Source organism: Catharus ustulatus, chromosome 3 (genome assembly GCF_009819885.2).
Source record: "Catharus ustulatus isolate bCatUst1 chromosome 3, bCatUst1.pri.v2, whole genome shotgun sequence".
Taxonomy (NCBI): Eukaryota; Metazoa; Chordata; class Aves; order Passeriformes; family Turdidae; genus Catharus; species Catharus ustulatus.
The window spans coordinates 65,188,615-65,215,740 of record NC_046223.1 but is presented as its reverse complement, the minus strand read 5'-3'; the positions used below and the strand labels follow the sequence as shown (position 1 = coordinate 65,215,740).

The 27,126-nt window shown below is 35.9% G+C and overlaps 1 protein-coding gene across 1 annotated transcript in view; it reads right to left on the bottom strand.

The window, feature by feature from the left end:
* TRDN (triadin) overlaps positions 1–27,126 on the bottom strand; it is a 219,772-nt gene that overhangs the window by 171,955 nt on the left and 20,691 nt on the right. The window contains exons 2-4 of the mRNA XM_042779095.1: positions 19,094–19,303; positions 6,566–6,703; positions 4,470–4,496 (exon numbers count right to left, since the gene is read on the bottom strand). Coding sequence (XP_042635029.1) covers positions 4,470–4,496; positions 6,566–6,703; positions 19,094–19,303 — 375 coding nt within the window. The remainder of the gene's footprint in view (positions 1–4,469; positions 4,497–6,565; positions 6,704–19,093; positions 19,304–27,126) is intronic.

The window sequence follows — 27,126 nt, the reverse complement described above, 5'->3', positions numbered from 1 at the left end:
AAACTTGTGTATGTTTACTTGATCACTACACCAAAAGATGATGCAGGAAATGGTCTGGTCTGAGAACCTTTCTGGTTTTTGAGCACTTTTTTCTATTATCACAGGTCAATACCAAAATCTGAACAAGCCAATAGATTGTACTGAATAAATTGTGACTAGGAGTGGGTGTCTGGCATCAGGTCTGTGGGAGCTGCACCTTGGCCGGAGCTGCACCTTGGCCAGGGCTGCCCAGGGTGAATCAGTGTAACTGGCCACTCCCTTAGACACTGACACTTCTTTTAAGAGCATGATGTGACTTCAGCATATTAATAACCAGCCTAATACTCTGGCAATGATACTCTCATTTGAGCTGAAGACAGATGGATAAGGTGCGTTGCCAAAAAATTTATTTGTCTTTTACAAAAATTTCCTGCGACCTTTAACACAAATTTCTAGTCTCTGTTGGCTTTTTGTTGCAACCAATGAATTTTTAAATTACGTTTTCTTACGAGGAAAGTCAAAACCCCATTTTTCTGTCTCACTTGTATAGGCTAACTCACAGAAAATTAGAGATCTATCACCAGATGAAGGAAATGTTTCTTTTGATGGTAAGAATAATCTTCTGTCAATAATAAAATTTTTAAGTAACACAGAGATGGATAACTGTCATGATGGTGCTTTATTTATTTCTCTGTTTTTTAATTGAATAGAATTTATTGAAATTAAAATTATTTTCCTTTTAATAAAGACCTTTTTAGGCATGGTTGTCAATTTTGAAGTGTTTGCACTTCTTTACTATTTACAGATCTTTATTTTCAATTTTGTGTTTTCTCAGCTCTTTTCCTAACTCTCAACTGAGGCCAGCAGTGTCCACAAAAAAACCCAAACAAACAAAAACAAGAAACAAACAAACCTCCCCCCCATACTTTCTTTTTCATAGCAATAATTTCTAGTAAAAACATACGGGCACGCAGCTGTCAAATAATAGAATGTGTCTCTAAAGATGAAACTAACCCTGAAAAAATGAACAAGATTATCAGTCATAACTATTATAGAAAAAAATGAAACTAAAAGCGAATTAAGCCTGAAATATAGAATTAAACTTCTCTGTCTTGTGTTTTTATATGTTGAGAATATGCATTGCTAAAGACTGGAAAGTCCCCCCCCAGAATAATCTTTCACTGTGTCCATTGAAGAATATACTGCTTTGCCAGACAATATTAAATGTGCATTCTTTTCCAATTATTGAAGATAAATATTAGTGATAAGACTTGGACTGGCAAAAATAATTGCAATAAAAAAACAGTGCTTGAGAGATATTTTCATATCTTCTAAAGGATTCTGAAACTGATATTAATCCCATTGCCTGTGGAAGCACATTGTCATTACTTGTACGTCCATTATCTTTGCTTTTAATTTACATCTCTAGGAAAGTGATCTTTTGCTTTCAAAGTCTATGATTAGACTTTTCTTCTTTCATGTCTAGACAATGTCCTTGCCATTCCCCTTGATTTTTTTTCCAATATGCAATTGTATTGTGATACCAGCAATCTTATTTTTTTCAGTTCATATATTCCATTATAAAGTAAGTTCTGTGTAAACATTTTAGCATTCATAAAAACTGCTAGTCAGCAAAGCAAAAGAGTGGAGGTTTGTCCATTCACTAAAAATAGACATGGAGATTTTTCAAAAATTCTCATTCTATTCATGAATACCACAATAACTGTAAGTTAGACCCAATGCAAATACTTAAATATCAGGCACAGCAACCACAGTGCACAGTTCCAGAATGAAATTTGAGAGAGGTTTTCCATGAAAATATGAAAAATGTCAATCTCTTCATATTCTGGAGACAGCAATAGCATACTTCACAATCTCACTTTTTTTCCTTGTTTGGAATGTCCAAATGCCAGTGTCACCTAAAGAAGGATCCTTCATAAAGCTATAGATAAAATTGCTCAGAATGGAAGGGATTTTGATGCAGAAATGGTCCTCTACATGAAGGCAGAGAAAACTCCACAACCAAAAGATTTGGTTCTAATTTCATGGCTCAAACTAACCCAAACGTTTTCAGATCTATTTGTGTAGATGGTCCTCTTTTGCGTCCAGTCCTTACAGCAGCAACATGGAAAAAAAATCACCAATGCATTGTCTTGGGTTTTTTGTTTTGTTTTAGAGAGTTTTTCTTCTGGAAGTCTTATTCATGGACCATGTAAAGACAGCACAAATTAGTTAGGAAAAGCTACTTGGAGAGATCTGCACCTTGTGCTCAGGGGAACAGATTGTGATGCTTGTGAGAGTGCCACTTGCAGGAGCTCACCTGAGCCCTCAGCTCACCTCCCAGGGCTTTGCCTTCTGCACTCATGAGCTTTAGCACTGGGAGGGAATTCCACTGTGCCTAAGCACAAAAGTTGTTCACTAGACCACACCACAGAGCTCTCAAAAAACTTCTGTTTAGCCTTAGACCCTGGCATTTAAGCTGCTTGCTGTTTATTCAGTTTTCAGGGAAGCCTGCAGAGAGACAGGAACAGCTCTGAGGGGCTGAGAGGTGCCTGTCACTGAGGAGACACGCAGTGCTCTGCACTTGCGCTTCCAAGGGACTCATGGCTTCACGCCACATATGTTGTGTTTCTGTAGCCCTGTAAAAGAGGTGACAAAATCAAGTATAAACAAGGCCAGATCCTGTCTGCCAGGATGAAATGGAGACCTCTAGTCACCTGGGGATGTTAAGTTACTTAAGGATGTTGCTATGTGAAAGCTTATGGCATTACTTATAACAGAAAGGGGTACTATCTTCAGCAGTCCTAGCCAAGAGAAAGCGTTTTGCAGGGAGACAGGGATGAGAATGCTTATACTCTAGAAGATGGAGAATCTTGAGCAGGAAGCGGAAAAGCCCACTCAAAATTGCTTTTACTGTTCAGGAAGGTGAAACGTTTGAATTTAGGCCTTTTCACATCTGTGTGGCTGTGTTATCCTGTAAGATACCAGATCTGTATCTGGTATCTGATCATTGTCCATTTCCTTTATACCAAAGATAGAAGACCCTCTCAGGATTCATGTCCAGAGCCAGGCTGTGAGCTTTGAATAGTGAGGAAAACATTCTCAGCCAGCAGTTGGATACTCAGCTCCTTGGACAGGGCAATTTTAGGTCCAAACAACCCTATTATCACTTCCAACTGCTTACAATTCATACAGCCTTCAGCTTGTTTAGATGATTTCTCCAAATTCTGTCTCTACAGCTTTGTGTCCCAATGCAATGGATAAGGCCTGTGTCTCTGATTTCCAGAGAAGAAGGGATTGCAATGCTGAACATGGTGTTGCCCATAGTGTTTTTATGGATTATGGCTTCCTAACCATGAAGTAGTAGCACTTTCAGCCTGGTCCCTACACTGGCCTGTGGTCCACCCACGTACATCCTTGCCAACAAAGTGCTACAGCTTCAGACTCTGTGTACGTCCTGTAAAATTAAAAATGCACCTGTCTCTGTGGGGAAAGAGGCTGATGTGGATAGTTTTGCAGTTCTTACAGATGAAGTAAAGAGATGGAATCTTTTTCTACACTGTAAGTTTTCCTAACATGAAGAGTCATCAGTAGAAAGATAACTGGTTCTGGTCTTCAAGACTTTTAATTCTTTGGATTGCAGATTGAGACTGAAAAAATTTTTCGTTAAATAGATGCCTGATCCAGTTCAAATTAACTAGAGAACTAGATTTTAATCTCAGAAGCAGCTGGGGTGATTGATTCTTCAATATGGGCATTTACCTCTTGAGAATTTGATGGATACCAAATTCAGTTCATATAGGGCTGGTTACACATCCTGCTGTACTTGAGCTTTGCCTAATATGGAGGAAAGAAAAACCCTAGTTTTGAAAAGCTTTACATTCTATCATCAGTAATTCCAACCTTCTAATATATTTTCATTTTGATTTAATAGAAGTTGAATATAAGTTTTATGTTTCAGCAAAACAATTTCAATATGCATAAAGATTATAATATAAATCCTATTTCCTTCACTTTTCTGCTTTAAAAATTCAATGATAACTAAGTAATTTTTTCAGAAGATTAGGATGATGTCCTTTCTTTAGGGGCCTGTGTTGGCTTCAGGTAAAATGCTTGACAGTACCTCACCATTATTTCTCACTAAATATACTTTCCATATTATTATTCCTGAACTTTATTTCTATTCAGACATACATATAACTCCTTGGCATTAACAGAAGTTCTGCAAGCATGGTAAGGATATAAATAATATTTCTGTACTTCTATTTTTAGATGAATTTTTTTCAGATTTTCTCAGTAACAATGAAATAGTAAAGAATTCTCTGTATATATTATTATTTGTGTTTTGCATTTAATGAGTTTGTTAGAGTTCAACTGAAAAGGTTAGTAGACTGCCATGTAACCATTAATAGAATTTGCATTACATATGTACAGTTAATTTTTAAAATTATTACAAAATATTTTCCTCTATTGTTAAGCAACTCACCAACCTTTTTTCACGGAAGGTTCCACTTCGCCTAAACCAAGAGAAAAAAACAGATTTCAGAGAAAAGATTTAAAAAACAAAAGCAAACCAAAACAAAACAAACATACAAAAAAACAAACAAAAACCCCAACAAAAAAAACAACAAAAAAACCCCAAAAAACAAAAAAAAACCACCAACAAAACCCACATCTGAAAAACCCCCCGAAACAACAAAAACCAAAATAAAAAAACCAAACCAAACCAAAACAACAACAAAAAACCCACAAAAACAAAACAAAAAAAGTCATATTTTTCGTGTCAGATAATTTTTTTTTTAAAAAAAGTAATTTTCTTCTTTATATGCTAAATGAAAAACATCTATTCTGAGATTTTGGATTTTTCATAAAAAATCTATCTTGCCATAGAGTTTTGGGTAGATAAATTCAAGGTGCAGTAGTAACTAAGGAAATACCCAAATCTCTATTTGTGCTTTTGAATATTAACTTGTGAATACAATTCTTTATTTTATGGATGTTTCCACATTTTGAGGAAAGGCTCACTGGCTCTTTTAAAATTCCAAATAAAGTATATATAAAGTTTAGCAAGACTGTAAATCTAGCAATGCTTCCAGTGAGACCCAAGGCAAAAATAGTTTCAGTGTAACTATAAGCACTTGATTGCTGCAATATGTTATTGCACCTCCCTGTAGGACACAGAATTTGAAGGAGTGATCCTGAATGACTGGCTAGGGTGCTGCCTCAGCTGCACTGACTACAGCACAGGGTGGGCAGGGTGCTCAAAGCATTTAGTTTTTATGTTATAGTGCAGTAAGATACCTTACTGCCTATTCACACTCCTGGTTGATGATGAAATTCCACTTGTACAAAACACTGCAAGAGCTAAGGTTTCCAATTCTAGTGAACATCAGATCTCAAATTTTTGTCTGTCAGGTGTTTTATGACTTTTCTACTGCCATTAACACTCAGACACTCGAGTGTTTGAAATTTTGCACGTGCTTTGGGAACTATGAAATGATAAAAATGCACACTGATCACATTTTGCCAAGCTCTCTATTTTTTTTTCTGTTTGTCAGCCTTAAGAGAGACTGGCTTTCTGCTAGTTATAAATAATATCTCAGAATAAGATGCCCAATTCATAGACCTGCAAGTAGCAGCCTATCTATTCGCATTCATATACGGCGCTAATATAAAAAGCTCATGCACATATTTAAAAGGTAAACACTTGGTATTATCTCAGGTTTCTGAACAAACAGGTAGAAGTCAGTCTCAGTACACGTCGCTTTTTAATTATATTCTGGTGTAGCCAAATGGAATATAAAATAAACTACCATGAAATGAAGATGTCACTCCTACACGTATCGCTTGTCAGAATGACCAATATGATGTGACACGATGATCCACTACTGACTGTGAGCAGTCTCTGCTTATACTGTGGAACTAGGTTTTTTTTTTTTTTTCCCACTTTGGCTTTTTGTTTTTATTAACAGAAGGAGAGTTATTTCCAAAATCAAAATACTAGTAATTTACTTTCATTAATTATGTCAGAGGAAGAATGGTGTCATAATGGTAGAACTATAATTTTTAGTAAACTGAATTATTTGCAATATGCCACCCAAAATCCCATAAGTTCAGTTGAAGTGTCATATATTTTTTTTGTTTCAATATATTGCCCCATCATCAATATGTCAAATTAAAGAAAGTTCTTAATTTCTTGATGTATCTTGTATATTTTTCACGGTTCTTTAGATTCTTGCTGATTAAAAGAAAATTGTTATTTCCATTCTCTGAAGCAATATCCTGATGCATATTTTGGTTGTGGCTTTGAAGTCGTATATAAATTAGTGCTCTTTTCTTCAATGTGTACTGATGGTAATATTTAATTCTGACAGCTTTTTGGTAATAGTACATTAAACAGGAGATGAAAGCTAACAAAGAGACCAATTTACTGATTGGAATAGCCAGTGGAAGTTTTATTAGCAACAATGTTCATTTTTCCTTTTGTTTCACCTTCTTGTCTGTGATGTTAAAAGCTGAGCAAGCCATTTTAATGCGTGTAAAACAGCAGTTAGAGCAGTTACAGAAGTCTTTACATTACAAATACCTTCATCACTATCATCATCATCACTCCATACGATGTCAGACAGTAAAGAAAAAAAGCCATAAATCCAATCAGAAGACTCTTCCAGTGTCTCATGAATGATTCTCAGTGGTTCTGTGCTGAGCTTGTGAACAGATCTTCCTGAGTGCGGAGTTTAAAACAAAAGCGATTTGAATAAAAGAACCCAAACTAAAAACTCCTTCAGTAATAAAAATTACATAATCTGCATTTTATACAGGACTAGTTATACAACCTCTCTAAGCAGAAATAAGGATTGTGAATGTTAATTTTTATTATTCAAGCATTTGAGGACAGCTCTCCTTCCTGTGGAAGACTGGTATAAACTTCATCTTACTGCACTTGCTGTACACAGAGTAAGAATAATTTGGTTTGATGCTGTAATCCAAGATCTGGCTCTCCTTTGATGCTTAGTTGGGAAAATTTAAGTGTAGATATCACTCTAATGTTCTTCATTTTAGATAATCTCTTCATTTCAGCCCAGTTTTTATTCTAACTCAGATTGCCTGCCTCTTGATGCCCATCTAGAATTCAGTACCACTCATGTCATATCTCCCTGCTGAGCTCCTACCTTCACACAAGTCCTGGCTGAAGAAATTGCTGAGCCTCGGATTAACTACACACACAGGTCACGTCATTATCATGGACCACACATACAGAATAAGAAGAAGAAAGCTGTGCATACTCAAGCCAAAATTAACCTGAGTTCAGAATAAACAGGGATGCAAATCCAGACAGTGGCACAGAGACAGTATGTGCTTTCAAACACACACTCCTGTGATTACGGTTTTTCTATCACAACTTTTCTAGAATTTCTTTCAAGCACACTTGTGCACATGTGCATACTCAGCTTGTTCTGATCTTACTACCTCTGTAGGCAAGCAAGCTGGGAAACAAGGAAGGTGTGCAGTTTCATGTCCTTCAACCTTTCTGGAACCTCTGATGGAAGTGAGATTTCTGCTTCCCACTGTATCCATCCCAAGGCAGTGCAGTCATCAGTGGGTAGTGCTGGTATTCCCTTAAAGACTTTTCCAGCTTGGATTTCACCAGATTTCTCTTTACCTGACTACTTCAGAGGAAGTTTCCAGCCTCTGACAGGCCTTTTCTTCTGACTGTTCTGTACAGCAATTTTTAATTTTCTTTAACTTTGTACCAAACATTGCTTAGGAAGAGGGACAGCCCTCATTTAGTCTATGTTACTGCCCACGGTACTTGAAAATGCAGACTGAGTCCTTGTCTGGTCTTGCTAATCTTTTTCTACAAATATAAACAACTGAAGGTAGACTACAAATGTGATTTGAACTGTTGGCCTAGTCTTGCTCCTAGGAGTTTTGATAGAAATATGTACACTGAATTTAACAGTATCAAGGTGAGAACCATACCTCTGTTTCACATTGCCTTTTTGTAGGTAAATATTTTAGTAGGAAGCTAAAGACAAATCTCTTCAGAACTACTTCTGATTGCAGTGCTCTGACTCACAAGCCAAATCTTAGCATTAATCAGAAGCAGTCTCACAGGGACTTGCAGGCTAAAAATCATGCATGGTGCAGGCTTAAAAGAACTTTTTCAGTGACAGCAAATGTGTGAACAGTTATTTTCTATAACTGTTGTAGTGAAACTTAGATGTAGCTCTATTGGAAATATAAATGCATCACTAAATAGTTCATTTTATTTCTAATTAATTATTTTGAAACACAAGAGACCAGTCTGACTTTCTATTAACAAGCACCTGCTTGTTAATAATGCAGACCAAAGAAATATTGTAGTTAGTATTTTGTGAATATTTTATTATATAGGTATATGCTGCTGAACAATCAGACACATCAAATAAATTAAAGGTCTGACATGATGCAATGACATAATTGCAAGGAAATTAATTTAGAGTACTACTGTGCACACTATTTTATTCAGAAAGATTGAGTAGTAAACCAGAAAATATTTACTTTGTTTAGCATTACAATTATTTGTTTGCATTGTCTTCATGCATTGAGATACAGAGATTTAATTTTTTGAAGTGATTTGCCACAAATTTTCTTCTCAAGCATTAATCAGGGGAAGGAGTACTTGGGCTCTTCAAAATTAAATCTGTGACCTGACCCCTGAAGCCATTTGCACTTTATGCTAATCTAGAGGTGCTAAGGAGTCAAAGTGGACAAACAGAATGGATATGGCCAGAGGTGACAGCATAATCAAGATTTTGATTCACAAGCAGGGATGGTTTAACTTTGGACAGCTGCCTTGATTTTCAGTGTGGCTATCCACCCTCCTTTTACCCACTGGTTGCTTAGGGAGGGCTCAGTTGATTTTAAAGCCACAGGTTACAGCTACAGGGGCTATAGCTGTAAACTAAACAAGAACTAGTATCAATTTATTTTAATAAACTGGTCTATCAACTAGCAATTCGAGAACTGCTTCTGCTTCACAGGTAGCAGAGCTGTCCCCCCTGGGCAGGCAAGGCAAATGCTCAGAGAAGTGCAAGATCAAGAGCAGAGGAAATTATTCCAACCACCCCAAGGCAAGCCATCTTTGCTGATGAATCAGTCTTCAACATCATATCCTGGTCTTTAATTCATAACATCTTCATACCACACTATGAAAAGGGATTAGAAATTATAAGTGTCCAGAGGCAAAATTGTCCAGTCATGCCTATGCTAACAGGCCCAAACTGCAAATCCTGTTTAACATAGAAAGTTTAGAAAAAAGAGTTTGGAGCTGTGTAGAGGACATTTCATATATATTTGCAAAATGAAATTTTGTATTCAAACAGATACCGTGAGCTCACTTGAGATCTGATGCAAATGGCACAGACCTGGAAAAGCATGTCTTCATGCACAAATCTTCTGTTTAACTTGTATTTCCACTATTTTTAAACAGTAGTACTAATAATAGTGATGTCTTCTAGAATTCTTAAGAACACCACACCAAGTGAAAATTACAACTGATTAAATCCATGCTTTTAGTTCTCCCAACAACTTTGACAATACCAGGTACTTGGAGGTCCCTAGTAGAATGAAATACACTTAAAAAAAAGGAAATTAAACAAAACAATTCTGGTGTTAACAAGTACAGAGAAAGATTCCATTTACCTCACACACATGCACAAAAAAGACAACCATTTCCAGAAGATCTGAATACTCTTGCTTCAGGAGTGAAGCTGAAAGAATGCAGATTTTGATAACAAAGGTTGAGCTTGATTTTTTTTAAATTTAGAGATGTCCAGAAATTGAAAAGCATGGGGAGATTTTTTACAATCATCTTGTATTTGACAGATATTTGACTGGATTAGCAGTCTTTATCTAATTTCTCATTCCTTAGCAAATCTTAGAAGACTAGTTATTGTAAACCTTAAGCTCACAATATATTTCTTTTGCTAACATATGGAGTGTGATATGGAATTTGTAACTAATCTGAAGTTATAATTAGTATTATTATAGATTAATATAATTGATCTAAACTGTAATTAATACATCATGTATCACATAAAATCCATCACTCTTGAAGTAGAGGGGGCAGGATTTTGAATTTAAACTGTAAAGAGCCTTTATAAATACAGAATATTTCTCAGATAAATAACAGACTTGTGAAGTTTTGCCTTTTGTTTAACTTTTATATAGGGACTGAGCCAATTTTTTAGTCAGATAAAATAGTAAACAATTAATAAATTCCTGTTGAAGGAGGTGAAAAGTAAATGGTTATTGAGGAGGTTAAGTGCTGACATGAAACATACAATAAAAATTGAAGATTTTAGTGGACTCTATGCAATTACCTTTAATCACAGTTTCAGATTACCGTATTTAGTGAAACATACCTCCAGAAGGCAAGTGTCTCTCTTTCCTCTGAAATCAGTTTTAGGATTACATCAATTAATTTCTAAAGATACCCACTCCTTTCCATTGTATAGAAAAGAAGTCTGAAAAATTACTATGGACATGTCACATTATTTTCATATTACTGGGGTATGTGACAGGGCTCCTGCTAGTGATGCTGTTTCAGATTCAAATCCTTCTTGTTATTGTACACTTTGGCCGGGTACTTAGATTTACAGCTTTACATTCGTAATTAATTCCAGGTCTATACAACCATTTACCTAGATAAATAACTTACATTCCAGAACAGCACTGATTCCACAAAAAATGCTTTGCTACAACATTTTGTCAAAGGCTTTTATTAATTGGTACAGTATAAGAGATGTTTTTCAGATCAGTAAAAGTTGCTCTTTTCTTGTGCTGGCATGTTCATTGCTGTGAGAATAGGAACAGTTTTGTTTTCAGAGGAAACATCAAAATTCCAGAACCTTCTGGAAAATGCTGAAATTTGGAAGAATTAAAGCTGACAGAGGAAGAATTCCAATCAAATGGAAGGAATTTGTAAAGCACCTTTCAAAGAAATCCTATTATAGAACAACTCAATTGAATTTGATTGGAGAATATTTGTTAGCTGTTGGAGATATATGGAAGATTGGATTTTCCATACTAAAAATATGCAAATATCTTTAAAATAATTATTTAAGAAATAGTTTCAGATGTGTTGTATACATTAAATGCTTCCAAAAAAATCTCTACGTAATTTGAAGCAGCACATAAGTGCTAAGATTCTTTGTAGCTCTCCAGCTTTACTGGTACAGAAACAGTAATTTGTTTAAAACTGTGAGACCAGGGTTCTGAACAATTAATTTCTTCATTTCTGAAGTTTCTCTGCTCGCAATCTTAATTCCAAATTATTTCAAAATCAAAATTTTAACCTTAATGGTAATTAATAACTCATTCCTTGAAACCAGCCAAGGACAAAGTTTTCAAGTCCTGCAATTGGCATTAGGTATATTCCTGGTATCAAGAAGATAGAAGGTAATTTTCATAAAGTGACAAAGTATTTTTGAACAGAAAATCTTTTTTTTTTTTCTATCAGGACCGATAATGGTACTTTAAAAGTGACTTTTGGATACAATAATTGGATACAATCACATGGTATGATTTGCTGTAGCCTCTCAAGCAAATTTGGTTAATAGTCTGTTCCATTTATTCCCATGAATTGAAAAACAAAAAGTGATTAATTAATTATCTGTGCAAATCACTTCAGTCATTATTTGAGTCTTAGTAATTCTGTCAGAAATGTAGTTTCCCATCAATCTTTACTGCTTGTCAAATTCAACCTATGTTAAGGTGGCTTTTCTTTTTCTAATGAATCTCAGCAAATTAGTTAATAATTGTTGGATTTCCATCAATTACATATTTTGACTCCAGTGAATTGAATGCAATTAAGTTACAAATGATGGTAATTATCTGGTGCAAAGATTGATCTATGAGATATAAACTACTTCATTGACACTGACAAGGTACAACTGATGGAGACAGAGAATTTCTATTGTGTTTGTTATAATACAAAAGTCTAACTGTAGCTTGTGGTAATAAAACATATCCTATTTTTAGTAAGATATTCTATTATAAATATACAGACCTATATTTTAATTTGAAAGTTTATATATTTGTAAGTTTCTTTTTTTCTACTCTGTGATCTTTTGAAAAATAGCATCTAAGATACTGAACTCAATATACACAGTCTCTTATTATTAACATTCCAGTTTATCAACAGAACTGTTCTTAGGTCTTACATTTGTGTTTCATAGACTAATACTTTTATCAAGCTTATAGCACTAAGACATAAACAGGTAAAACTCTGGGTGGTACCACTGAATTATTAGTATAAAAACACTAATTTAATTTTTAATTATACTGCATATAAAACTGTCAAAGAAAGCGCAGAGTCAGCTTTCTCAGTAATTTCCAATTTAATAAGTATGTATATTGTAAATATTAAGACTACAGCCTGTAGCTGTCTCTTTCTAATATGAACCATACATAATTATATTGAGGTCAAGTTCATAGAGGAAACCTCATCTGAAATTGAGCAAAAAAGCAGTTATAACTAGAATTTACTTGCCAAAATTTAGAAAGAAATTCATAAACTCTCACAAAGTAATTGAGTAATTTCAGGTCCATTTGACACAGCCCTACATGTCAATAGGAGTTTAGTATGGCCTTAAGTGTGGTTTATATTACTTGATTTGATATCAGCTGGAAGGTTTTGATTCCATAGCTCAGATCATCATTAGGTGGTGTTTTCTGAAACACATTTTACCTAAAACAATTTGAAGCTTTATTTTTTTCTCATTTTGTGGACTAAGAACACAGATCTTCATATTAACAAGCTGCTTATAATTGCACAACAGCATTTTTAAAGGGTGTTTAAAGTGTAAAATTAGTACCTCAGCTTGACGCCATTTCCTGGGACTCTCCTGGCTGGGGGCATCTCTTAGCTGTCAGATCTATTCCAAGCATGATGTCAAAATGAGGAATAGGCTGCTGCAAGCCCCAGCCAGGCAGAGTTGGAGTTAGCTGAGAAGCAGTGCTGCCATGTCCTGGCCTCTGCTCGTGCCCATGCTTTGTTATCATCCACACACATGTTCAGAACACTGCAGGCAGAAGGTCTTTACCAGGTGGGAAACAGGGATCATCACAATGTTGTGAATAGGTGGCTATACCTGATGGCAACAGGATGAACCCCAGAAAGGTCAATAAAAAAAAATGAAGAAACACCATTAGCAATAATGAATGCGCTCAGCTGTCTCTTGGCTAAAGGAAGCATTTAAGGAGCAAAGTGAGGAGTTGTTTAATCTCTGTGGGGCTGCTGTTATGTGGCAGAAATTTGAGCTCATTATAAAGAGAAACAATATGCTGTAGGTGTGAGATTATACAGTGTGAATCACAGCAAGGTAAAAATGGGGTCAAACAAAGCACAGTGTTTTCACAAGTCACAAACAACTTCTATTGCTGAAAACAATATATTATATATAGGTGATTCTAGTTGAGTTACTTCAGTTTCTTCAACAGTAAATAACCAAAGAATTGCATCACTGCAATTGTTACGGAAATAAATTACTGGTTTAATTTGTTTAAAATTAGAAATTTCACAGATAGCATTATGCACTGGAAATTTGCTTTGTGTTTTGTGTCCCATGAAGTATTTTAAAGAATTAATTCTCCTCTTAGATCCTTCCCTATACATTAAGACAGTTTCTGGAATCTCATATTTTCAACTACATAACCTTGCAAAGTTCAATCTATCAAAATTTACCGTCTTTTATACACTGGATCTTTTGGGATGAAAGCAGCACTTACAATAGTGCAATAGTTCATAGACTGCCATTCTTTTCAGTATAAACTCATTTTCTAGCGGTTTATAACTCAGCTATGAAATCTGCTGCAGGCTGAAACATGAGAAAACAGATGTCATCTGAAAAGCCCTTCTTTAACCTGGAATTGGGCTTAAATCCCTTTAATGGATTTTATCATGGGAGAGAGAAAAAATGCTTTGTAGGTTTTAGGTACATTAATTGACGTCTCATATAATTAAATTAAGAACTTCATTAAGAACTTTGAAATAGATAAGTTGTTCACTCATGCTTTGAATTGACATTTATAAATAAGCAAAAAATGAATTTCAGAAGACTATAGCAGAGTTTTGATAAATTCCAGAATAGGAGATTTGTCCAGGGCTTTGCATGCTTGAAAAAGAGAAAAAAATTATTTGTTCCATTAAGTTTGCTGGTAGTTTAAATTAATCCAGAAGTTCATTATTTTTCCTGTCTGAATGCAAATGTATTTTCAGTTTAACACTGGTGGATATATAGTCATAAAACACAAGAGCAAAAATAGGTGTACTCTTCTTTATTGTAACTCTTAAAACCTTCCAGAGAACCTTAGCATGATGGGGTGACTACAGTGAGATGATGTTGCAGGGGGGAAAAGAATGTGTATATTCCTTATAATTATTATACACTCCCCAAGGCCAGACAAAATCTATCTGTGACTGAGAGACAGTAATAAAAATGACCACAAGTTCAGGCAGGGAAATGGTGACTTCAGACTGTGTTATTCAGAAGCTACTATGGGAAACCCCACAACATTTGGCCAGATGTTTTGCATTAACTCAAAAAGATTAAAATAAATATAATTAAAGAAAGCATGTGACTGAATGGGAGGTCCATGCACTGTTAACTCCCCATTCCTAAAGGCATTACCTCCACAAAGATCTGCCTTCGCTACAGGTGTCTAAAAAGCCTCTTTATGTGAGCAAAACAAATTAGACCCAACTAAAAGTGTACTCACTGGGGTTTTTTTAACTTATGAAAACAACATGGCAAGCTCATTCTGCTAAATGTGTCTATGTGTATTTTCTATATTTTCACCTATATTATTCTATAGGTAATTTTGGGCTTCATAGATTTGGTGAGGCTTCATTAGGTTTGATTTAGTTTGGCCTTTAGGTGACTGGCTAAATCACTGTCAATTTACTCTGAATATTGAACACGCTAGATCTGAAATTAGGGGGATGTTAATTAGCTGTAATTGGTCACAGAGATGGCAGGGAATTTTGAACGCTCTATTAGCCCATTAGCAAATATGGATTCCTGGGCCATCAATTTTAAGGACTAAAATAATCTTAAATTACTGAGTTGCATTTACCAATTAAAACGTATAATCCAGTTATGTGTACAAGGAATGCTTGAAATACATTCATGAATTATGAAGCCAGTTAAAAAGGCGTGTTTTCTAACACAAAGGATGGAAGCAATTAGCTGTTGCAAAGAACATGTAAAACCAAAATTATTTTTCTTCATTTTTGAAAATATTGAAAATATGTGAGATCCTTCAATGTGATATGCTACTTATTCTGTATTCATACACACTGTGTACTGCATAAGATTTTTAGTTTCCTCTCTCAAGCTTTTGTAATGCATGTCACCTTCATACCACGTTAGAAATATTTCAGTCATGTTCATAGTTGTACAATACAGCATGATAGGAATGCAAGCTTTCATTTGATTCCTCAAAGGAATGAGCATAATGCACTAAAGCACAACACTTGCAAAATTTAATTTCCTTCTTCTGGGTTGATAGAACAGGGGTGAAAATTTCAGTACAGATCTAATTTTTGTCTCATACTTCCCTCAAAGCCCACTGCTAAAGGTAAAGTTGATTTGCAGTTTCTTTCCCTGTCCTGAACAAACTGACACATTCCACCCAGGAAGCAAAGCTTTACACATGTAACCTGTGATATGGGCCCCCCCCTTTTATGATATATCATCATCAGCACCTCCTGAATAATACAGAGTGCTACAGAATTTACAGCCATCATCTTCTGGATGTGTAAATTATGCAAAACTGTATCTTAAATCCTTCTGTGAGCATAGCTTGAATTCATGTAATCTAACTTCACTTACCTAAACCCTAAGTGTTAACCTCCCTCAGTTCTATAAGCTACTTTTCAACTGCTGAATAAAGAGCATTTGAAGAAAAAAGGTAATTTAGCACATCTACTTTAGGATGAAACTAAACATCTCTCTTTCATATTGTTCCAGGACAAATTTAATCTTATACAAATTGTCAAAATTTCACACACTTCATAGTTTACTCCTAAAAGAGCATGAAACCATGGCAATCAACAGACAAAACCTAAGGGTTGGCACTCTAATCACAGTGGGTGGTGTGAAGTTCATACTGATAAATTAGAAGAATATATAAGCGCTAAATACATATACTGATAATTTATGTCTTTTGGAATTATTTGCCTTGCAGATAATGAGAGTAAAAATGTTAATCATTGAAGGAAAAGAATTCTCAGGTTCGAGTTTAAAGTACCTCCTACTCCGCTCATGTGTAGTGTTTTTATGAGTTCCATGAATCTCTGTGTACTCTTGGCACCTCATAATCGAGGGCATTGCACTTCCTGTATTTCCCAGAGGTGCTCTCTTCTGCACTCACTCCTGTGTGGTGCAGTCACTGCTACAGTTCTGCTATGGAGATGGTCACAGAAATGCAGTGGAAGTCCCTGTGGGAGTCTATAGATCAGAATCCTCTTTCTCAACTTTGTAACCTGCCCTTCAAAAATCTACAGGCTACTCCTCGATCACCCTCCTGTCTCCTTCAGGCTGAGTTCAGCTTTCTCAGCCTGCCTCATTCATATGCTGTGCATACGTTCTGAACTTGAACTTCATGGAACTTCAGGTAGAGAAATGGGAAAGAAATTGAATGCACTGGCTTATGAAAGGCAAGTGTTCTTTGAGGAAAAATACACTTAATTTTCTGTGGTTTATGAACTTAAAAAGCACGCAGCTGAATATATTTCTTTGGCATCTTCCATTTGCATTTGAAAACTAGGAGATTAATTTTAATCATGCTTGCAAAACTAAATTTACAGCCCTGAATATAACTATTTGCTCTTTTTATGTAGGTCTGTTTTTTCAAAGAACAATATCAAACTCAAGACAAAAAGATTACTGGGTTTTAGATTTAAGGAGTCCCTTAGAAATATGTTCCGAATTCTACTTTCTTTATGAAAAGGAGGCATTACTTCTACTGCAGGCAAAGTGTCCAAAAGTGACAATCATTCTCGTATCAATAAAGCCAGCTACATGATTCTGTGTCAAATCTTCAGCTATTTCCATGGAATTTTGACAAATCACTGGGTTTAACTAAAAAAAATCAGTAAGAAATCAGGAGTGGAAACCTAAGGTAATGATAACAGCTATGCAACTATTCTTATATACATGTAAATACAAAAAACAGTCTAATAAATGCTGGTCTAAAGAAGTATAGCAGTTCCTTCTCTTAATGATTGACCATCAAGACCTGATTTGAATGCTGGCTTAATTAACAACTTACAAACAGAAATATTGCTGGGAAGGAAAAGAAACAAACTCATAAACTCAAAATACGAAAGTTTCATCTCTCAGCGACCTTCAAAAAATAAAAACTCACCCCGAAGATGAAATTTTACACTGCTTTATTTCTACATCTCAGTCCGAAAATGTCAGTTTCCATTGTCTCACGCTTGTGAGATTTAAGTTCATTTAACCAATACAATGTGAACAGAATTCCATCTGCTTAGAAAGTTTCCTTTGGGTTCTGGTACAAATACAGATTCCTATTGCTTAGCATTACCCTGACTTGTTTATTGAGCATGTGTGACCTGACAGCCTGTGCAGAAATTTCTGAGTTTAAGAGTTTAGTCTGAGTTATTCCCTAGTTCTTTACTGGTCATTGAAAACATATTAAGAACTTGATTAACTGATTGATAGATTGATTAATATTTAATATGGAAAACTAAAGGTGAGTACGACAGTTTTCTTTCTTGGTTTGTCCATCTGTTGTAGCATCAAGTGTTTGGTGTCCAAACTAAAATCTGATGCTTACTTTGGAAGGATCTCTCAAAAATAACTTTATGCTTTCCTGGTACTCCAGAGATGTCCTTCTGAAAACAATGACAGATGTGAAAAAAATCTAGGAAAGCTTTGTGGTACATTTTCTCCATATTTCAAGCTCTGTGACATCTATTGATCCAAGATTTGTTGGTTTCTTTCTAGATCTATATGTGTTTCAAAAGCTTTCTAAGTAAATCTTGAAGTCAATATTGATATATAGCAGGACAAAAAAAATCTATGAATTTATCTGTAAACTAATAAAGTCCAGGAAATTTATTCCAAAACATCAACTCAATTTCTTTTGAATTAAAAGGCTGAAATCCGAATTTTAATTCCTAGTTAATTATTGTACCAGATGCAATAACTTTAGAGCTGGAGTTCTCATTTAAGGAAGACAAGGACTCCAATCATTTGTTTTCTAGTTCACATACATGTTTCCAATTGTTAATAGCTTTTAGCCTCACTAAGGTTTTATTACTGAAGGCTTGCTGAATACTACATGCCCTTTACAAACATAGGTAGTTAATTTATTTTTCATTATATATAATTTCCAGATAAAACACACAAATATTATATTTCTTTCTATTTGCCTCTTTTTTTTTTCTGTTCCTCAATTAGAATCAGAGTCCTTGTACCACCCCATTCATTTTCATCTTTGTCCACAGTTTAAGTACCCTGAAGCTTGCTCTTGTTCATTTACCTTACCAAATCTTAAAACTAGGCTAGAGCTATTGCCATATTGAAGACAAGGGTGTGTCTTAGCTAATATTAAGAATCTGGACCTCTGTATTTATGGTTTTTGAAGATCAGTTTTATGGTTAGCATGTTCTACATTTTTCTGATCATTGAACTGTGTAAGCAGATATCAGAATACACAAGGCAACAATTAAAGGCTTTATATTTCTGAAAATATTGATACTAATTTCATTTTTCAATAAAAGATTTATATAGAAATTGGAAAACAGAAATCTGACCTCACATGCTCATATACTTTTTATGTTACTGTCAACATTTTCATTTTCCAGGATAAGAATGGGCTACAAAATGGAGAGACCTAAATTATAAAGGTGTATGAAGTGTAAACTAATGTGTTCTGCCATTTCTTGCAATATCTTCTCTTTTGTTAAGCTCAGCAGAGACACTGTGCTGTCCTCAAGGAGGTGAGACACAGGCATATTTATGCAATAGACACTGCTTAATAAATTTTTAAATTTGAATATAGAAGGTGTCAAACAGAATATGCTGAGTTTTACCTGCTAAGGTTTTGTAGTCCACCAAGTCAAACATTACAATAGCTACTGCTGACCAGGTAACAATCAGAGCAACAACAAGAAGCCATGCTGCTGGTGAGCTGAATGTTGTCACGAGGTCTTCTGTCACTGACTTCTTTCCCACTTTCATGGATGATGAAGGAACGGATCCGTTCTTGCCATTGATTATCGTCGTGGTTGTAGACATGTGTCCTGCGCAAACAGGCAATACAGAGGAAAACAATGTAACAATGTGGAGCCTTAAAGCCAAGAATATGAATGCTGCTTTGAAATTGTTTTGTTGTCAGAATGTTTAAAAGAAATATAAATGTCGTATTATAAAAATTAAGTTCTTGGACTTTCTGGAAGAAATAGTCACAACCAGCCTTTTTTATTATAATATGACATTTTTTAGTCTGCCACAAAATAGCTACTGGCCTAGGAGAGTGATTGATGAAAGCATAAAATATTATTACCCTCCAAAGGATTGTCTTGTTACGGGCTGTAGGTGAGATTCTCAGGTGATATGATAAAGTGAACTTCCTTTGACTTTAATGGAGATAATGCATCTATGCCACGTAAGGTTTGGCTGGAATTCTGCTGTGAAGGACATGTATCAGTAGCAATAGAAATAGATACTTAATTTAATATAACATTTAATATAACAGAAACACTAATGATTTCCATGTCCCAGATCCTTAAAAGTAGTGAATAAGATTGTAGCTGATTTAAAATTCCTTTGTTTGTGGAATTTTTCACTTAATGAAATAATCTCCTAAGAAACAAAAGTTACAATGCCAAAGCAGACTTGGTTCCAGAAAACATAGGTTTGGTAATAAAAAGATGTTAGGAGTTTGAATGCTACTTAGCTAAGTGACCAGCTGGCATGCATTAATGATGTAATGGACAGTAATAGTAGTGACTTAACTGACTTCTTCCTGAGGTATTAAAAATACTAATTCTGGACACAAATGCTAATTTTGGACACAAACCAAAACTCTGGTAACAGAAACCTAACCATATGTTAAAGTTCTCAGCTTAGTCTGCTTCTTAAAATACATTTTGATAACCTAAACAATCTAAGGAGGTACTTTTTTCCTGTTATATACAATAAAAATAGTTAAAGTATTCCTTACACCGAAGTCCAAAGTAGTAGAAGACCATGGTATCTCCACTTAGTTTGCAATATCTTCTTGTATGCTACAGTTAAAATCTTCAAAGACATATTGCACATGTTCTTGGTCTGGTTGTGGACACCAGCTTTCATAAATTAATTTCAGGGACTCTTGCCCACACAGACATCTAAAATTTCAAGGAATCAGGTGACACCTGGTTTGTGCAGCTCTTTGCTTTATGTTTGTCTTCTGTCACAGTTGATATAACCTATAAAACTGATATTTTCTGTGTGACAGAGTTGCTCTATATGAAGGTAAGCAAAATCAGTTTCATTTTTTGACATAGAAAATGACAATAGGCACTGAGAAACTCTTGCTGGAGCTAAGATACAGGCTACTGAAGACTTTCCAACATTTACCATCACAACCTGTATTTGGACTCGCTTTGAGAATCACAACATTTATATTAAAGAAATAAATGAGGTATAAAATCATAACATACATACACATACATACATACATACATACATACATACATACATACATACATACATACGTACATATATTTTTCCTTCCTATTTTACCCAAAAAAATCTTCGAATCCTTATGCTGATGAATACTGGTTTTGTTCCTTCCCTATAGAATGCTAAAACAACATCCTAAAGTGATACTGAAATGCCCCTTTATGTATCTGACAAAAACATGTAAAATTGGGAAGGACAATTTTTGTGGAAGAGGTTTCCTAACTCTTAATCGGTCATACCTGTTGAGTTTTCAAATTGCACTGCACTGCTAAACAGCAGAGTTGTAAAAGCAGAACAAGATTGGCATATTACATGCCTTTTGTTACTTATTTGAAATTTATTCGTATTTATAAAATATTATTCTGCTTAAAAACAATGTCTATCTCCTAGGATAGAATGCATACAATTAAAAAAAATATTATAAAACCATCACTGCTTCCATTTCTCCAAACAAAAATTCTAGATCAAACAATTCACAGCAGGAGGAAAAATCTGCTAAGTGACAACAGTAAAAATCAGCTTCCTAAGTCAAATTCAAAATCCATAGCATTTTGTTATCCTGCTGTATACAAGACACAAGTAATTTGTGCATGTAACAGGTCATAAATGACACATTATGCATTTTTTCCCCTTGGGGATATCAGTCAGAGTTTATGATGTGTAAGAGAGAATAGAAAGGTACTGTCTCATCTTGACAAATCTGATTAGCATCACAGCATGTCTTCAAGGACATCCTAGTGGCAGATATTTGCAGTTATATTATGAACAATTAAAACTCTATGTGTGAATACAGATATAGACTTATATTTGCCAGTCAAGGATCATTCCTCTAGGTCTGCTGCTATGTAAAAATAGTTCCTTACTACTTAGCACCTAACTTTTCAAACTCAGACCACTATGTGTCTTCTTTGGTGAAGAAAATAGTAACTGATCATTTATCAATCAGAGCAATGCTGCAGAGACAGAGCTCAAGTATGCTGGAAGGTTATCTGTGGCAAGCTTTTGGCTGTTGATGTAGCCAAGTCAGATTTCCCCTTAAAAACCCAGGATGTTATACAATAAAATGGCTGTCATTGCATTCATTGAAATGCAAGTAAACAGCTATTGATTTAAGATTAAATGGAAGTCAAGCTAGAAAGATACTGTTATACTGCTGGAAGTTCCTGATACAGGGGCTCGCAGTGTGATTCTGGGGCCTAAGAAGGATGTCCAACGTTTTAGATGTTTTACGTTATCAAAGACATCCTCACAGGACTGGCAAGCAAAATCTGCAGGAAGCAACTTTGGAACTGCCTAAAAAAACCCAGACAGGATGTCCTAAAACAAACATAAATTAGATTTTTATGTCCCTAGATACCTATATAAACAAAATTGACTGGAGGATTTTATCTGATGACTCCTGAGAAAGATGTAGTTTGCTGCTGTGTAATCTCATGTAGGGTGGATACTATATTGATACCATCATAATTTCATGACTCTGAAATGAAGAGGCAATAACATTGAGATGGTCTCTCTCTCTCTCCCCAAACATTCTCTTGTTGTAGTACCCAAGGTGTTAACCTTATGCTTTTCTCTGCCTGTTTCTTGCTTTTGGTGTCTAGCTGCTCTGTTCAGTTTATCCACCTCATACCAGTGCTAACTTTCTCTACAAACCTTCAGTGATGATATTTCCAGAGTTAGACAACAGAGAAAAAGGGTATGTGTATACAATGTCTCCATCAGTTCAGCCAGCAGTGATTCTCTTTTTTCTCAGACAAGTGCCAAAGTTAGGCAGAACTCCTGCCCAAGAATTCAGTGGGGCTTCAGATGCCAGTGGGGACTGAGAAAAGACAGGCATTTTTGTTGCTCTGAAATCACGTGATGGAGCCTATTGAGTTTTACATTTACAATTAGCAGAGGTCATTCACCAGCAGGTAAAAATCTGATTGCTGAACATCTATAGGTATCTATCCTTGCAGCCCATATAATAAACATTTTCTCTCTCAAGACCAATTTCTGGGTTACAGCCAGCCTGAATCCAAGTCAGTTTACTTTCGATGAACACTGCAGTGGATCAGGAGATTCATGAGCAGATCAGTTGTCCCTGCTTTGGGAGAGGCAACATCCATCACAGGAGTGGAGGGTGCAGCTGAAGGCTGCTACAATTTCAGCCATCCAATTTTAATCCACTGCCACATGTCTGCTAGAGCCTCTTGGCACTTTGGGTTGTGATTGCTATTGATTTTCAATGAGGATGGGAACTTAAAAAAGTTATGTATACATTTCTATAAAAAGATTACTCCATGGATATATACCTCTGACTGCACATCACAATTTCTCATGCACACAGGACTACCCCATCAGGTCACAAATGTCACCTTTACATCAACAGATTGATTTGTTAAATTCCAAACAGGTAAAACTCCAAGATTCTTATTATTTCTCTGGTTTCAGAGTTGTCACTTAGAATACAATCTGAAGACCCATAAGGTCTCGTAAGTATAAATAAACCTTGACAATTGGTGACAATTTTGAGGAGAACACTGTGTGACTTTCAGAGTCCAGAGTGAGCTTGTAGTCCTGGCAGCTTAGGCAAACACCCTTTGTATTTATGGGCTGAGGCATTTTCTCCTTAAAACTTAATAAACATAGGAGTCAATGGCTAAGGATGGGTGCTTGATTTTACAGTTCAACTGCTACACCTTCTACTGCTCTAGAAGAAAAATGAAACAAAGCAAAACTAAGCCTCCAAAACTAATAAATAAACCTATTCCACTCAGATTCATTCAGGTGTAAAAGAGTAATTTTCTGTATTTATGTCACTTCATAATTACTTATGTGCAACAATCTTATATAGGACAAAAAAAACTAAGTAAAATATTTAATGTGCAATGTTTTTTTAAGGCCAGGAACATTAAAAACAAGTTAGTCACGAGACTAAAAAAAAGAGGTTGTTCACTTTTAAATAATAATATTGTTGCTAGGGCAATGCAGTTGGGATGTGAGAAACCTCAGTGCAGTCTGCTCTAAGTGAGAGAGCTGGTAGATTTTGACCTGTCTGTTGTACTCCCCAGATGAACACTCCAGTAAAAAGGCTATAGAGTATTCTGGATTCAGGTCATTAATGGCTCCTGTTTGACCTATTCCACTTCACTCGGAATATTTAAATACTAATTAAGGAAGCAGGAAAGAGAAAAAATGGCTGTATAAATTGTATAAAGCCTTGGGCTTTAGCCTGGTGACCTTTTCAATCCACCACTGTTGCGATCAGGTGGGCAGGAGTTTTAGCCTACAGTAAGCAGGGGACCTCAGAGAGAAGAGGACAAGAGATTACAACCCTTCAGTGAAGAACTGGGCAATGGATATAAGATAATATGCTGCATTTTTTTCAAGCTCAGAACATCACCCTGCGTGAGTCCACAAACCTGCAGGCATCAAAATAATCACTCTTTCCCCATGAGGGGAAAATGATTTCTACCGCAAGAAAGGATTATCACCTGTTGTTCAGGTGATACTTATGCCTCACTGTGCCATTCACCTGTTTTAACCTCTGTGCTAGAGTTTCTTCTTCCTTGGCTTATATGAACACAAAGGAAAAGACAGAATTAATTCTGTGGTTGATAATTAGTACCTTGCAATAAAATATTAGTAATATTTTTTTCCTAAAGCAACCTTATGATTTTTTAATGCTTTTTGTCTTGTTTATATATTTATGCAAAAACAAAATGCTGAGCAGAGAGACGAGAGGCCCTTAGGACCCACCGTGTGCTCTGAACAGAGTCTCTATCATCTTATCTGGCGGGCACCAGGGGCCAAAAATGCAGACACTGGACAACAACCAACAGAGTGTGGAATATTTCAGAGGAGAAAGAGGAAGAGCACTGCAGCTGGTCAAAACCTGCTAAAGGATGCAATTAAAGTGGATTTAAAACCATTTTCTATGAAAGATCTGTAGCCCTGGCAAACTTCAGTAGGTTAGAAACTCAGCTAGATCCACTAACACTGATCATGATTTCTATTGGACCTACATGGAAATATACAGGCTAGACTTTTTCTAACACAGGGAAGGACATAGAAACAGAGAAAGACAACTTAAATAGGCAGATTCAGCTTATCTTTGAAAGCTCCTTTCTCTCACTGTTATCTGCAACATATTGTGAGTAGGACAAGGATCCACAGTGCAGCCCAAAAATGGATGATGGGCAACTAGTGTAGGTCTTCTGAGTATGGACAAGGTTCTGCAAGCTTTTGAGCAGAAATGTGAAAATTTTATGAAAAGCTAAGTATATTTAGAGGTGCAGCAGAAATCATCTCTTTACATGACTGACATTCAGTAAGCTCTTCTCTTTTGTATTGAATTATATCCCATACAAATGAATGAATGAATGAATGCCACTGGAATACCTAAATGGAAAAATAAATGAATGGAGTTTCACAATTGATATTTACACACTTTTAAATTCATCACAACATGTACTGAAGTGTTGTTTTGAGGTGTATGTAATTAAAGTGCATAGAGGAAAACCTCTCAACACATATTGTGTATATTCACAACTTCTCAGACTTTAAGGTAGTCTTTCTGCAGACTAGAGGCTTAGAAAGCTATATTTATCGGTGACTGATAGTTATAAAAATGTAATAATCTTTATGAAATGCAGAAAACAGCTGAAGATTATGCAGCAACCAATTCTACATGACAAAAGAAATAGAGTAGAGATTATAGAATATGAAGATGGTGTATGAAAATTAGCTGAATGATTGGATTCAGAAAAGGCACTTATAATTATTATGGTGGTTGGTGCTGTGTACGTTTTTAATTTCCTTTTCTGTTATTATATCTGTATTGGTTTTATTTTTCGATCAATACAGAACATCTGATAATTTAAAGAAGGAGATAGTATTAATCTTTCTATTCACTGTCCAAGAAATTATGTACACCAATCTTTTCATTTCATCGATTTCAATAAGCAGCTTTTAGAAAAAAAGACACATTCTATCCAGCCATTTCATTATCAAGTCCAAAGAAACTGTGTACTTCATACAGTATCATCAAATAATACTAATAGCACTGCTATGGGGTGAAAACTTGAAACTATTAATTCTGTGTACTAACATGTGACATATATTTTGGGATTGTAATAATTGCAGTTGCTGAGGGTACGTGGTGGGTTGACCCTAGCTGGATGCCAGGTGCTCACCAAAGCTGTAATATTCCTCTCCTTCCCTGGACAGGGGAGAGAAAATATAAGGAAAGGTTCATGGGTTGAGACAGGAACAGGAAGAAATCAGGCTCCTGTTTTTATCACAGGCAAAGCAGATTGGATTTAGGGAAATTAGTTGAATCAATTGGATTAGATAAGTAGAAATATAATCTAAATATTTCAACCATTCTCTTAATTTCACTTCAATTTTTTTCTACCTCCTCCTTGCAGAGGTGCAGGAGAGGAGGGAATGTGGATTGTGGTCAGTCAGTTTATTACATGCTGCATCTGCCACATTTTTTCCTCGAGGGCAGGACTCACACTCTTTCCCTTCTCCAGCATGGAGTCTCTCCCATAGGAGACAATCCTCCATGAACTTCTCCAACTTGAGGCCTCCCTGTGGACTGCAGTTCTTCACAAACTGTTCCAGGGAGGGTCTCTTCTCTGGGGCGCAGTCCTCCAGGAAAAGTCTGCTCCAACATTGCTTCCCCAGAAGGTTGCATGTGTGCCACGAGCCTGCTCCAGCATGGGCTTCCCATGGGCTCACAGCCTCCCGTGGGCACACTCCTGCTGTGGTGTGGAGTCCTCCAGGGGCTGCTCCCCTGTAGGACTGCAGGGAGCCAGCCTGCCTTTCCATGGGCTGCACCTTGGGCAGCAGGTGCCTGTGGCACCTTCTCCTTCATTGATCTTGGGGTCTGCAGTGCTTTTCTCCCACTTATTCACTCTTTTATCTCAGAGGTGCTACTCTCATCATGATGGAATCAGTCTTTGCCAGTGGCAGGTCCATCTTGGGGCTATAAGATATTGGGTCAAACACAGGGAAAGCTTCTGGCAACTCCATCCAGGAACCACCTGTGCAACCTCCCCCACTACAAAAATCTTTCCATGAAAACCTAGTACAAATACAGTATACTACCACGGGCTATGTGGGAAAAAATGTAAAGGATCTCATAAGAAAATAACTAGTCCTAACTAGAAAACTTCCATAGCTGTATGATCAGAAAATTACTTTCCAGTGATGTAAAACCAGGCTGCAGTAGGGACTGGACAACTGTAAGGAAAAAGAACTTCTGAATAAGAAGATATAGTCTCTGACTCAGGAATTTTCTTCGTTTCATATCCCTGAATGCTGAGTAAATATATTGGCAGGGCAGAGTCTAAGCATTTTATGCCTGAACCTAAAACTTTTTCCTCAACCAGTGGCTGCTGAAAAAGAC